The following is a 13,769-nucleotide window of genomic DNA, read 5'->3' as shown; positions in this document are numbered from 1 at the left end:
ATATGGGGAAACAGGCACTTATTAGTCATGTCACAAAAGAGCAAGAAAACTGTATGTCACTTAAAAAAAGTCATAATTAATATTAGACTTTGTATCTAAAGGAATGAAGGAGAAGCTAATAATGTCAAGTCCAAAAACATCAACTTGAATGTCCGGAAAAAAAAAACTGATTTCAAACTTTTTAGTTCAAGAACAATTTTTAAAGCTGAATTTCTATTGGCATTAAAACTTGTTGTCTTTCATTAAGTTATCATTAAATGATTTGTATTATGATAACAAAATTTTTTTGTATTTTATTTTATCCAAGTCCTTAATTTTGTGTGACTACGATTAAAGAGCATGAGAATTAATATATCCCTCCGCCAGTGGATGTATAAATTTGGTCTTTGTTAAATTCTAGAAAATAACGAGTTTTTTTTTAAACGTAAATGTTATTATTTCAAATAATAATAAACTGTTGCTTCCTTTCCTTCCCCCCCCCCCACTTCTTAAAATCATTGCGTTATAACTAGCATGAGTGCTATTTTTGCATTTCCTCTTATCTTAATTCCTGTTGCTTTTTCTGTGGCAATCCTATTGCTTTTATTCAGAATTTAAATAATCAACTGTAAATTTTTATTAAATGCATATTAATACATAGTAATTTAGTATTTAGTCCCTTGAAATATTAATTTTGAGGAACTGATGTAATACTTGTGAAATTCATTGAAAAATATTTACTTTTGGTATATACAATCTTGATTGAACAAGTCCACATGCAATGATTTTATATTCATAAATTTAAAATAATGTTTTATAAGATTAAAATATCCTCTTTTCTGGCATAAAAAAAAAAAGAATCATATTCTGCTGCTTTCCCCCCCCCCCCTCCTAAGTAGATGCATATTACATTACTTCGTTGAAATTCTTTTTTGTTTTGATCAAAGTCCATGTTACCGAAATTTTAGGAAGAACCTCATAATTAAAATCTTTCCTAAAATGATTCCTGCTTTTCTTGGAATGTAGTAACTGTATAGCTAAAACTATCAGTCAAGCTGTTTAGATATAAATTTTTATATGCATTTAATTTTTCATTTGTTTTACATATTTTTGCTGGTTTCTTTCTGCACAAAATTATGTACAGAAAGAAAAAAAAATCAAAGCATTGATAATTAGAATGCTTAATAATTTACAGTAATAGCAAACTATTTCATTGTACCCTTGATATACAAGGTGTCCACTCAAATTGTGGCTCTATAACTAATTTTTAAACTTTTAAAGTAAAAAAGCATAATTTCCTGCCATAATTGTTGAAGATGTGGCTATTTTAGATAGTAAAAATTGAATTTTCATATAATTTTTCATTACTTCACTAGCTGTTCTATGCAAATTTACATATCAGTAATTGGCAAAATTTGACAGGGTTTTCACAGCACCGAAAAATCATGGAAATAAAGAGAACTTAAGAATCGTCTATAAAGCAAAAAAAAAAAAAAGAAAAGAGGTTTGTTTTTAAATACAAACCTAGAAACTAAAAAAAAAAAAAAAAAAAAAAAATTCATTGAAAAATTATTAACTTTTTTAATGGCAAGAATAAAAAATTGTTATCGCAGTTTTAGAAACAAAACAGCACTATTCGTTACTGTTATACCATTGAAGCTCTTCTCTTTTCTACTTACTCCCCTTTTCTTCTGAATAGATGGTCCAATTTACAAAAGAATTCTGATATTGAAAAGGGATTGCAACCTACAAGAATAATAGTGGTTTTAATGAAATTGAAAAAAGACTCCTTTTAGTAAAGTGTTTTATATTTTTGAAGAATGCTGCAAAAAGGGGGTAAAAATGAATGCATATCCAAAAAAATTTCATTTACATATATATAATTTGTTATATTATGCATGGATTTTTTTTATATAAAAAAAAACTGCAGTATTATGTGAAACATGATGATTGATTTGCTTCAACTTCATTATTCTGACGAACAAATTTTCATTGCAAAGATTACATTTAAATTTTTCAGATTGCCTTTTAAAGATCATGTTAAAATTAAATAGTGAATTCAAGAACAGCTTGATTCTTTTAATGAAGAAATTCATTTAGATTATTTTTGTTCTTATATTTTGAAGTAAAAGAATTTCCAATTTTTGGGAACTTATAAAAATAATTATTGTATTGCCACATAGCAGTGCTGCTGTGGAAAGTGGACTTTGTATCAACAAAGATATGCTGTTGAAGATCTGAAAAAAAATTCTTCATTTGGTTTAAGAAATGTATAGAATGCTATGGAGCTTTCTTAATGTTTTATCCTTTTCAGAGGTGTTTTAAGTGTTCCGATCTCAAGAGATTTTGTTCTCACAAGTATTGAAATTTAACGCTTGTGAAGTACATAAGCTTTAGAAAAGCAGAAGAAAAAAAAAGTCTATGGAAAAAATGAACCTGACAAATGCAAAATAGCTTTGCAATTTAAATTGTCGCAGAAGGGGAAAATGGAATTGATGACTGAAAAAATCTGCTGAAGTCACACAAAGGGATACTTAAATATATGAATTGGGAAAATAAATAAATAAAAATGCTTTTTAATATTTTTTATTAACTAATGATGTAATGATTTGGTGTTTTCTATCTTGATAATCAGATTCATATGTTGTGCTTAATTTCATTTGAGTATTACTGTATGAAGATGTAAATATTCATTTAATATGCTATTATTTCAGGTAATGTTGAATTGTTTACTTCTTATGCCTTTTCTGCTGATAAAACTTAGGGGTGATATTTTGTTTTGTTATAACTATCATGAGAGTTGCTTGCATGTTTCCTCCTTTACTGTGCAATTCACACAGGGAAAGCACAGATGTTGTTTTGACAATGTAAAACATTCTAATATGAAGTATACTTTTAAAGCTTAGGAATCAGCTTATATGCCATAATTAGATTGGAAACTTTATATAAATTTTTGCTTTGCATGATTATTAATATTGCAAAAATGATATAGCTATATTATATTTAATCAATTGATATAATATAGTTATTATTTACTTTTAGATAAATACTCTATAATCTATAGATTTATTTGCCTTATGATATTTACTTTGGTTCTCCTAAAGATCAGATCTTTTTTCAGGTCCAGGAAGTATTTAAATTTGTTCAGGGTTTTCCTGGTTGTTTGGAATTTGCTGAAACTTTTAAAGCTCAAGAGATTGATGGCCAAGCCTTGCTACTAATGAACTTGGATCATCTGATGACTGGAATGAACATGAAGCTAGGACCAGCTTTGAAGTTAATTGCGCATATTAGTAGCATGAAAGAACAGGTTGCAGCATCTTAGTTGTTTGTTTTTTTTCCTTCTTCTGGTTTTAATAATAAAAAGAAAAGTACAAACACACCATTTTATTCTCAGGATTTCTTAAACTTTGGGCCACGACCCCATATGATGTAATATTTCACAAAACTGGAATCTTAAATACAAATACAGCACTGCCTTTATCTGTTTTTAAGAACTGTTAATAAAATCATTTTGATTAAAACAGTTTTGTGAGATTGAGAGAATAGCTATCACTGAATCATTCTTTTTCATTATTAATAATCTAAGTTTTATTTCTTAATTTTTCCAATTATTGCTTTGCAACAAAATGTAAATAATGGAAATGGGATAGTGAACATTTTTTTTTTTTAGCCAGAAAGGGGTTATGTGCGAAAAAAGTTTAAGAAGGTCCTGCTTTATACAAAGAGCTTATTATATAAAAACATCTTTTAAGTTTAAAAAAATTAGAATGTTGGATTTTCATTCTACATTGAAATTCTTGAACATAATTTTTTTGAAACTTTTTTTTCCTGTATACACTCAGTTTTTATGTTTCCTATATCATTTTCATAATTCATTTTTTAAAGTTTATTTATTGATTCATTCATAAATAGCCACACATTTAAAAGCTCTGCCAATAGGTTTTGGCAACACTATTTCAAATAGGATTTGTTGTACCTTTTTTAATAATTGAAAGAAGGAAAAAAAAAATCCCCCAGAAAATTGAACGAATTTTCTTGTACATGAATAATCTCTTTTGATTTTAAAATTAATGTCTTTCAAAAATATCTGACATAAATATTTTCTGATATGTGTCAGTTTTGTGCTTTGGGGAAAACTCTGCACAAACTCTTTTCCTGAATATTTTATAAATATGCTCGCCTTTCATATTATTCTGTGATTGAAATTTAATTTGTTTAATCTCATTCCAATAGGATTCCATTTTAAGCTATGTTAATTTCCTTGATTGGTAGCATTTATCAATTATAAAAAAAAAGCAAAAAATTTGTGACTTTTTTTTTTTTAACTTAAGAAAATATACATGTTATTTAAACTATTTAATTGAAATTTATAGTTAGCTTGCATTGCAATATACTCATTTATTCATTCTGCAACCCTGTATCTAATTTGATTTCATTTACATTTTATGTATTTAAAATTAATAATTCAAAATTAGATTAACTTTTAATTGCTGATTTTTTTATTTTATTTTTTTTATTTATTATTATTATTATTATTATTATTATTATTCTTGCATTTGAAATGTATTAAAGTCATATTTGGACTTTTCCCTTTTATTTGTTAAAAGTTCACTGTATTTTTTTTTTTTTTATTATTATTATTATTATTACGAGGACTTCTAAAGCTTCAGGGAAAGAATCATAACATTAATGTATAGAGTATTATTGCTTTGAATATTCGGTGCCATTTATTGCTTTTTCAGTGGTGTTGTTTATAAAAATTATTTGCATTTTTCAAAATGAAACAAGTTTTTATTGGAATTACCTTTTGCATTTCAAATTAAAGCATATTTACGATTATTAATATAATATCTGTTCCTAAACTGCATTAGTAAGCATTTAAAACTATCCTTTTTTTTTTTATACATGAATATTTTTGAGATTTCATTATTTTTCATGTCTTTAAAGCAAGAGCTTCTAATTAAAAAGGAAAATTTTATTTTTTATTATCAATGTTTATTAAGAAAGGCAGAGACTGTCTATCAATGAAACTATTTTCATTTACTAAGAACCAATCCAAATTTAGAGTTGGATAGAGGATTTTCTTTCATATTCTCAATTAATTGTCTAGAGACAAATGACAACCAAAACTTGGGTATTAAATGTTTGGGTGATCATTGAAATCTTTAAATGAATTTGTAAAATATATTCATTTAAATTTATGCTTTATTGTATATAAGTTTATATTTTATTTCTTTAATACATTTTTATAAAAAAAATAGTAAATTAGAAAAATATAAAATATAGTGAACTGTTGGAAGAATAATTTGAGACTTGCTATTTGGGAATATTTTGAATACCTGCTATTTGAGAATGATATTTTTCATCAATAGTGAGTTCTTGTACTCATTGATTAATTATCATTTTGAGGATCAAAATGGCTAAAAAAGTAGATAATGAAATTTTTTCTGAGATTATAATAATACCCTTCCCACCTTAGAATGTTGTAGACGTCCTCTATATTTGTCTTTAAAAACAATTATTGTAGAAGTTTGTATTTCATTCAAGTTGTATTTGTATTTAATTGTTAGTTGTGCTTGTGGATGTTGTCTGTAGCATTGTGCCAAAAGTGTTCAAAGTTTTAGTCGCTGTGATAAGTGTTCTCTTGATCATGTAATCATTTTGTGTTTTAAGAAAGTGTATGAGAACTTTGTGACTGTGATAAGTTGTTATCTGTTTTGCTTATTTTTCATTTTTCTTACATGTACAAATTTTCTTTCATGTGTCCTGGCAGTATTACTGCACATCTATTGAGAGGTCGTAAAATTATTTTAATTAGCTCCCATATCTTTTCATCTTCAAGCTTTGATTTTATAAACAGATAAATAGTTGTGTGGTTGTACTTACAAATGCTATAGCTATTAATAATAGCCATTTATTCAAAATTAATTTTATGGAAACATTGTTTAATTCTGGTTTTTGTAATTTTCTATGGACCTATTTAAATGAAAATTTGTTATCATATAAATATGTGCATCTGTATGGATCGAATAAGTATTAATACTCCAATCATTTTTTATCAGGGTGTCTACTGTTCATCAATTCCTGTCAGTGTCTCATCTTTTTCCTCCATCATTTATTTGGAATTTTAATTAAAAAAAAAAAAAGAATGTTTATTTTTAGAGTGTTTTTTTAAGAACATTATCAACAAGTTTCAGTATTATTAGAATTTTTTTCGACTAATAATTGATTAACTATGGCGTATCTTATGCTCAATAGGAAAAAGAATGTGTTTTAATCTAAAGGCATCATCAATTGTAGATCTTAGTGTTATTTGGGGTCTTAAAAACGGAATATCTTCAACATTTGTAAACAAAAAGTAATTCAAGAAATCATCTTTACTTAAAATAATTGAGTAAAAATCGGTAAATAATAATTTTTTTATTCAGCTCCTTGTTAGTTATTACTAACTATTTTTTATTTTCAAACTTAGATGTAACTAGAAAAATTCCCTGTTAGATATTAGTTAACAGAAATTTATCTTATACCAAGAAAGAGTTGCTAATAGAAAAAAGTTAAGCTGCCTTGGTCTGAAATGTGTATTTTGTGCTTTTTTTCTTTTTCGAGGCTTTTTCATATTTTTCAATATAATGCTCACGGACCCTGCTAATCAACAACTTAAATGTGCATTTTTGAAAAATAAGCATAGTTTTTTGTTAAAATGAGTTTTTTATTTTGCATAATGGTATTGCAAATCAGTTATTACAAAGTATATCACATGTAGTAATTTATAATTATAAAATATAGCTAATAAAACAAAAAAAAATGTTTTTAATATTCTTGCACATCATTTATTTCTCTTTATTCAAACATGCAACTGGGAAGTTCAAAAATTTATAACATAGTTAAGTTGTATGTATAAAAAAAATCAAAATATATATTTCAATAAAATAAGAATGATATATATTTCCTTACTATTTTTTTATTGCTGAAATGTGAATGTTCTTTTAAAAAAATGTTATTGAGGATTAAGTTACTATGAAAAAGATGCAAAGTATGGAAAAAATAGTAAAATGTATTAAAAAAATTAATTAAAAAAATCCATGAAAGGTTATTAGTGTATTTTCTTTAAGTTAAGTATAATATTTTATATTGTTTTCACATATCTATTGTTTACTAACTTGGAAAAATTGCAGTTATGCATTTAAAAGAATTGTGCATTTCTGATCCTTGAATTTGTTGATGCAGAATTTTGTAATTCAATTGTGAAAATGAATTTTTATTATCGGTTAGAAGATTTAGAATTTGTCAGTATTTATAAAACACTTTTTGTTTGTTTTTCTTTTGTAAAGCAAGTTTTTTAAAGAGCTTTTAGAGATACATGAAGACCTTATAAACAAATCACTATTGGTCTCTTCTATGCAAGTAATATATTCTTTACATCTTTATTAAGAAATAATTAAAATTTATATTTTGATGAATAATTGTTAATTGTGCCACAGTTTCAAAATTAGTCATCAAAATTTAAAATGATTGTTTTCTTCCCTACCCACTCCTTAAAACTTAGTAGACACCCTGTTTATGAGTTAAGATATTTCATTCCTATTTTGGAAAGTATACATCTTAATAAGAAGCATTTTCTCAAGTAAAAAGCAATACGTGATGATTTTTATAGGTTTTAAACAAGATATTTCTTTTCTATAATATAGAAAAGTTTCATAAAACAACAACTTCAGGAAAACTAAATCTAAAAATTTGAGAATTTAGAAAATTTGTCTGAAAATTAATTTGCTTCATCACAAAACTCTTTAATTACAAAATAATTTTGTATTATGATTTAGGTTACTTCATTTATAAGTTAGTTATTTAGCATGTTAACTATGTGCTAATAACCTAATGCATTTTAGAAAAATTTTTACTACTCAAATTTTAATAATAATGTATATTAACAATCGATGATTAATTAGTATCAGTTTTAAAATTAGTTGAAAAAGAAGAAAAGATATTCTAAAATTTTCTTCCTGTTTTTTAGTAGACAGTCTCTAACTTACTATCAAAGAGTTTTAACTCTTGACTAATCATTTTAAAGCAATCTAAAATTTATATTGTTTGTAACAGAGAAAGCATAAAATATATTGGATATAATTTTTAAATGATTGCATCATCATCTGAAAATGAATTTATATTTCAAGGTTTAATAAGTTAAAAAGTTGTATATAGCTGTGGTCTGTATATTAAATAGCAAATTAACTTTGTTTCTGGACCAGATTCTAAGTATGTGTTTATAAAAATTTATAAGCATTCTTTAGAATGTATGTTTTTGAAATCTGTATTGCTTTATTGTTACAATTAAGTTTGGAAAACCTTATAATGAGTTATGCCCAAAAACATTTTATGATATAAATTGTTATGGATAAAAAATTCTTCGTCACTTTGTTCTGGCTTATTTTTATTCAGATGTTATATTCTGTGGATTAGTTGATTCTAAAAAATTATCCTGCTTATATATGTGCTTATTTTGATATCCAAAAGGATTTCATGAATGCTTGTGACTCTTTTACATAACATACATTGTTACTTGTTCAAGATACTTTTGAGTAATAATTCACGAGTGTTTTCCAAATTAATTTTTTATTTATTTTTCAAACATCCATTGGTTATTTGAAGAAGTTGGTTACATCTTCATTTTTATGTGCAAAAACAAGCAACTGCTACTATATTGTGGCATTGCTACCTCTTCACACATAATATTAGTAGTTTGGTAGTCAATACTTTCAGTGGAGGCAAATGGTGCCAAAAAATATCAATTTTATCTGTTTGAAATACTATCTTAAAAATTTGAAAATACACAATTCAGTAACAAAATTTTAATGCACTATCTGCTGAGCTTTAAATTTAATGGTAGCTTTTTTTTTTATTTGAAATAATGTGAAACATTTTGCTAGTGCATTTTATTGTTGCAGTTTAAATTTGGAAGAGAAAAACATGCTTGTGGATTTATTACACAACCCAGTGTATTGGTCTTATGCTCTTTTCAAAATTTAGTGAATTAATTTATCAGAATTATTTTTGCTGTTCACTTAATTATTTAGTTATTATCTTCTTAGCTTGGAAATATGGTAAAAATATTCAATATTTAATGTATACCAAATTTCTTGTTTCCACCATCAATTTTTACTCCTTTGTTATTAACAAATGCAGGGTTACACATAGACATAGCAATGTGTAAGATTTTATATTCTGATCACAAATTTAAATCTTGGAATGAGAGTTTTAATTTTATTTATCTTTGTTTATTTGGAACTAATCCTAAAAATTTTCTATGCAGTCTGCATTAATGATTTCATTACTTGTTCTTAAAATTTGATTATTTATGATTTTTCTGAATAGCTTTTTAAATTTTTTAAAAAATGCTATTGGAATATATCTTAAAATTCTGCTTTTTAATTTGCTTAGAAATCTGTTTAGGTAAGTATTCTCGTGCTTGGTGTTGACATTTTAGTATTACTTGTGGTGTGTCATTTTTCTTGTTATCTGTAATATTCTGTATTGGTAGTTGTCAGAAAAAAATCGGTTTCTTTTTAAACACTTCGGTGCTAATATCAGCCTGATATTTTGGCACTTAAATGATGTGCAATATTCTTGTGTTCATTTGATGTTTGTGATATTTCATGTTGCTGCTGTTGTTAAGTGTTGGATTTGTTCCAAATGAAATAAACTCTTGTTATAAATAATCAATTTTTGGTGCATGCTATTCCTATTTTTTATTAATCTTGCAAACCAGGAAGTCGATATCTTGTAATTATTTTGTTGTGAAATATCTTGTCATTATTTTGTTTCACATGTCATTTAAGTAAGGACACTATTTCAAATTCATGTGTATGTAAAAATGGAATTACAAGGTAGTTTATTTAATATTTCATGGTTTTTCAAATGATTTTTAATAAATATTTGCAAAATAGAATTGTATTGATTTATTGTATATGAGAAAGCACTTATGGCAGTGGGCACTGGTTTTTTTTTATTTTATGAAGAGCAGCCTAGTTTCTAAAATCTTTCATTTCTTCATCAACCACTGTTCGCTGTTGAATTTAAGTTTTTACTTGCAACTGAATCCTGTATTTTATATTCTTCTGCAAAATATCTTATGCTGAAGAAAAATTTTCTGTTAGAAAAATTCACAACTACACCTTTCTTTTCTAAAAAACATATTTAACTTCATTTCAAATTCAATGTAGTATGATTTAAAAGGTATTTTGTTCAAATTCTTGGAGAATCTCCTTTTTTTTTTTTATGTGCAAGTATTTATTAATAAAATTCATTCCATTTCAAAATTGTTTTGTCTCTTTTATTGATAGAAATGAAGGGGGGAAAGAGCTTTTTTTTATAATTTCAATTTGACAAAAAAAAAAAAAAAAATGAGAAGTGATTTTATTGATTTTACCAGTTTTTTTCGAATATTTATTTATTAATTTAAGGTTAGTAACAAATAACAAACAAATATTTTTTTGTAATAACAAAAATAGTCATTCACATAGCTATACAGGCTTTCGTCGACTAAGCTTAAGTGCGCAAGAATAATAATACTTTTTTTTGATATGCATAAGAAATGGTATGAAATACTGCGTATATTTTGAAAACCCATTACAGGAATAGTATAAAAGTTATAAAGCAAACAAAGCTTAACCCGAATCAAACAACGAATACTTTTATGCGGTTACTCCCCAAAAAAACATCATGCAGTGTATTTTGAGGGGGGAGAAAGTATCTTTTTAAGCCGAGGTTATTGCCTCTTCTAGGGTGTCATTTTTTGTGGTTTGAATAAATTTTGTTACCACTGGCAATGACGGATTTTGGCACTTTGAGCCACAGACGTTAAATTAAAGATCCATCTCAAGAAAATTCTATTAATGACAGAGTGAACTAAACTTAATTGCGCTTTTTAACTTAAAATGCTAATTTCCTGATGTTGGTTATTTAATCTAAACATAATTCCTATGTTGTTATTTATTGCATATATCTATGCATATTCCTATGTTGCATATTGCATATATTTATTTTTCCGCATTTATATAAAGAATATACGTTATTATTTAAAAAATATGCATAGTGCACCATTCCCCCCCCCCCTTCAGAATCATTGAACCGGCTTTGTATTTTGTAGCTGTGTGCCTAAATTCGGACTCATTTCATTATTTTTCGAAATGGTGGGCCCTCATTGGAAAATGTTTGAAAGTACTTTTCTAATGAATAAAAAGTAAAGAATTCTATTCCGAAAGAGATTTTCAACTTCAATGCAGTTTGTGTTTGTTAAATTTTTGGGAGGTTACTCTTTGACAAATGTTTCTCGGAAAAGATTAACAAGCAATTATCGGAATGTGTGCCTTAAAAGATCGGATTTTTTTTTCTCATATTCTGCATAACGACTATACAAAAAAAGCATTTGGAATTGTAGAACACTATCAGAATATAATATTTTTTTCTTTCCGAGAATTTAAATAGAAAAGTATTTATAGCCTTTTTTCTACCAGCGTTTCCGTCCGAATTAATTGTATTAAAAAAAAATGCGAACATCGATTTGAATCGCCAGATTTTTCTTCCTGCATAACATGCATTTTACTGGAGTTACAAAATTTCTTTCAAATAAAAAAGAAAAATTCTGACTATAAAATCGTATAGCAAATTTCAAACATTTACCTCGTAGATGCTTCGATCTAAAGTTTGGGCTCATGGGCGATCAAGTCAACAAACTTCTTGTTGTTAGTTTCGTATAAATTTTTGTAGAAATCCAAAATTTTGGTAAGGATTACGGGCCGAATTTCATAACCTCCAGCTCGTCGTGAACACAGACACTGCTTTTTGGACAGGGAGGGGACATAAACGTGGAGAAACGCTCGTGGTCGAATGTTTTGATGATTACTGTATTTTCCTTCCGCATACGAGAAAGTAAAAATATTCAGTGTAGAAGTGGACTGCATTAGAAAAGTATCAAAAGATGTTGATCGAAATTCAAGAGAGGCAACAAGAAGTTATTTGAATCAAATGCTGTTTTTCTTTTCTTTGAAGGGGAACTCTACTGAATGCTGATGGTAAATGGAAATGTCATTTAAAATTGGAATCACGCCTGTTATTTTTGAATGTCGGATTTAGCTCTGTGCGCTGTATATTATATGGGTATGATATATGTAGCTTTTTAGAGTGGATATGTGTGATGTTCATGACGACATGTATGATCAATACGATAGAAATTATAATGATAATAATAGCAAAAAAAGGATATTAAATTCTAGAGTGGGTATAAAGGTTCATATTAAGTAGCATTCAAACGATATTTCAGTAATAAAAAAAAGTGAAAGCTAAAAAACGGGGGAGGGATTTGCTGGCATGGAAAAATGTGCTGAAAGGCATCAAGATATCTTTTTTTCTTCTCTTTAACTGGGAGATTATGAAGAATCTTGAAACTCCTGCACTATGTCATTTTCAATAAACAAGAATGACTGTCCATTAAAATGCGGTTGATTCATTCTTTTCCGCAAATAGTTCCTGGTGCGTTGTAGAAAGGAAATAATCTCTCCGCTTGCACTTAATTTAAAAAGGCATGGATAAATTTTCTATGTGTAAGGTTGCAATGTTGAAAACTAAACTTTCGACAAATTGATTCTGAGGCCTTTTTAGATTTTAAGACGAGATCCATCGGTTATTTTAAAACTGGCCAAAATGAATGTCTCTAATTCTGGTTCTTTCATATGTTAAAAAAAAAGTGTCCCTACAATCGATGAACATTTTAAAATATCAAAATGTCGCATACTCAAGAAAAAGCAATTCTAGGGCAGAATTCAATTGCAGACAGAAAAGTAGTGATATTCAATTTCGTCTTTTAAGGCTTCTTTCATTGACGGAAGCAAAAATGAGTGCACTGATCATTGGGATTAGGTCTGTTGTGTCACTGTATGCAATATTATAATCGAAAAAGTGTAACTAATGATCTGTTATGTGGAGGAAGTGCATATTCTATGCAATGGCGTAATGTGATAAATGGTATCTGGGATATAATATAATTTTGTACACATCGATCATCATTAATGTCTTAACGAACGAATTTAAATGGCGTCGAGCAAAATATAAAATTTCCGCCCAATTATCATATTTACTTTTACAATATAGTATAAAGCCATTAATGCTTCTCCCCCCCCCCCAAAAAAAAAAAGACTAGCGCCTGGAACACCTGTGTCTCCTTCGTGAGTCGTTATGGTCGGATTACCAAATAGTCAGTGAACTGTCTAGGAACAAGCGCACCGAGAAGTGGTGGTGAAATGGTGGCCAAAATCACCGGGTTTCAGAATATTTGTTGTGTGGAGTTTTGGGTTTATACAAGCCCTACGTTCACAAACAATGCTTTTTTATTCTTTTTTTTATTTTATTTATTTATTTGTTTGTTTTGTGTATTTTCAAGGTAATGTAATGTTGTGCTTTCATTTGATTTACTAATACTAAATTAAAATTTGGCTGAAAGGAGACTCAAAAACTTATATTGTCTATCTTGTATGAAGCTTGTATTCATTTCTCCCTCTCTCTTTCTTTGTGTGTGTGAGAGAGAGATATAAAGTCGCAGTATGTTGTCAGTTTGGTGAACATGTTATATACCCTACTTGTCATGAAACTACAATGTGCTTACCATTTTTCAAAAGACGCAGTTTACGAAATTTTTTTGTTTTTTTTTATTGGGGTGGGAATGTCCTTCGGTTTTTCGCAAAAGGTATACTTTCTAAAAAAAGAACATTGGGTAATTTCAGAAATTCATGTTACAG

At 27.4% G+C, this 13,769-nt stretch overlaps 1 protein-coding gene across 2 annotated transcripts in view; it reads left to right on the top strand.

Moving 5' to 3' along the window:
• LOC129972361 (polyhomeotic-proximal chromatin protein-like) overlaps positions 1-13,769 on the top strand; it is a 48,328-nt gene that overhangs the window by 24,972 nt on the left and 9,587 nt on the right. Inside the window, exons 12-13 of one of the 2 annotated variants that reach the window (XM_056086479.1) lie at positions 3,101-3,289; positions 6,045-7,796. In XM_056086479.1, coding sequence (XP_055942454.1) covers positions 3,101-3,289; positions 6,045-6,113 — 258 coding nt within the window. In that variant the 3' untranslated portion in view covers positions 6,114-7,796. Of the gene's footprint in view, positions 1-3,100; positions 3,290-6,044; positions 7,797-13,769 lie in introns of those variants that run through there. The other variant, XM_056086478.1, reaches the window with a different exon arrangement.

This window comes from Argiope bruennichi, chromosome 6, assembly GCF_947563725.1.
Source record: "Argiope bruennichi chromosome 6, qqArgBrue1.1, whole genome shotgun sequence".
Classification (NCBI taxonomy): Eukaryota; Metazoa; Arthropoda; class Arachnida; order Araneae; family Araneidae; genus Argiope; species Argiope bruennichi.
The sequence above is the reverse complement of the archived record's forward strand: the minus strand, read 5'-3'. Positions and strand labels throughout refer to the sequence as shown.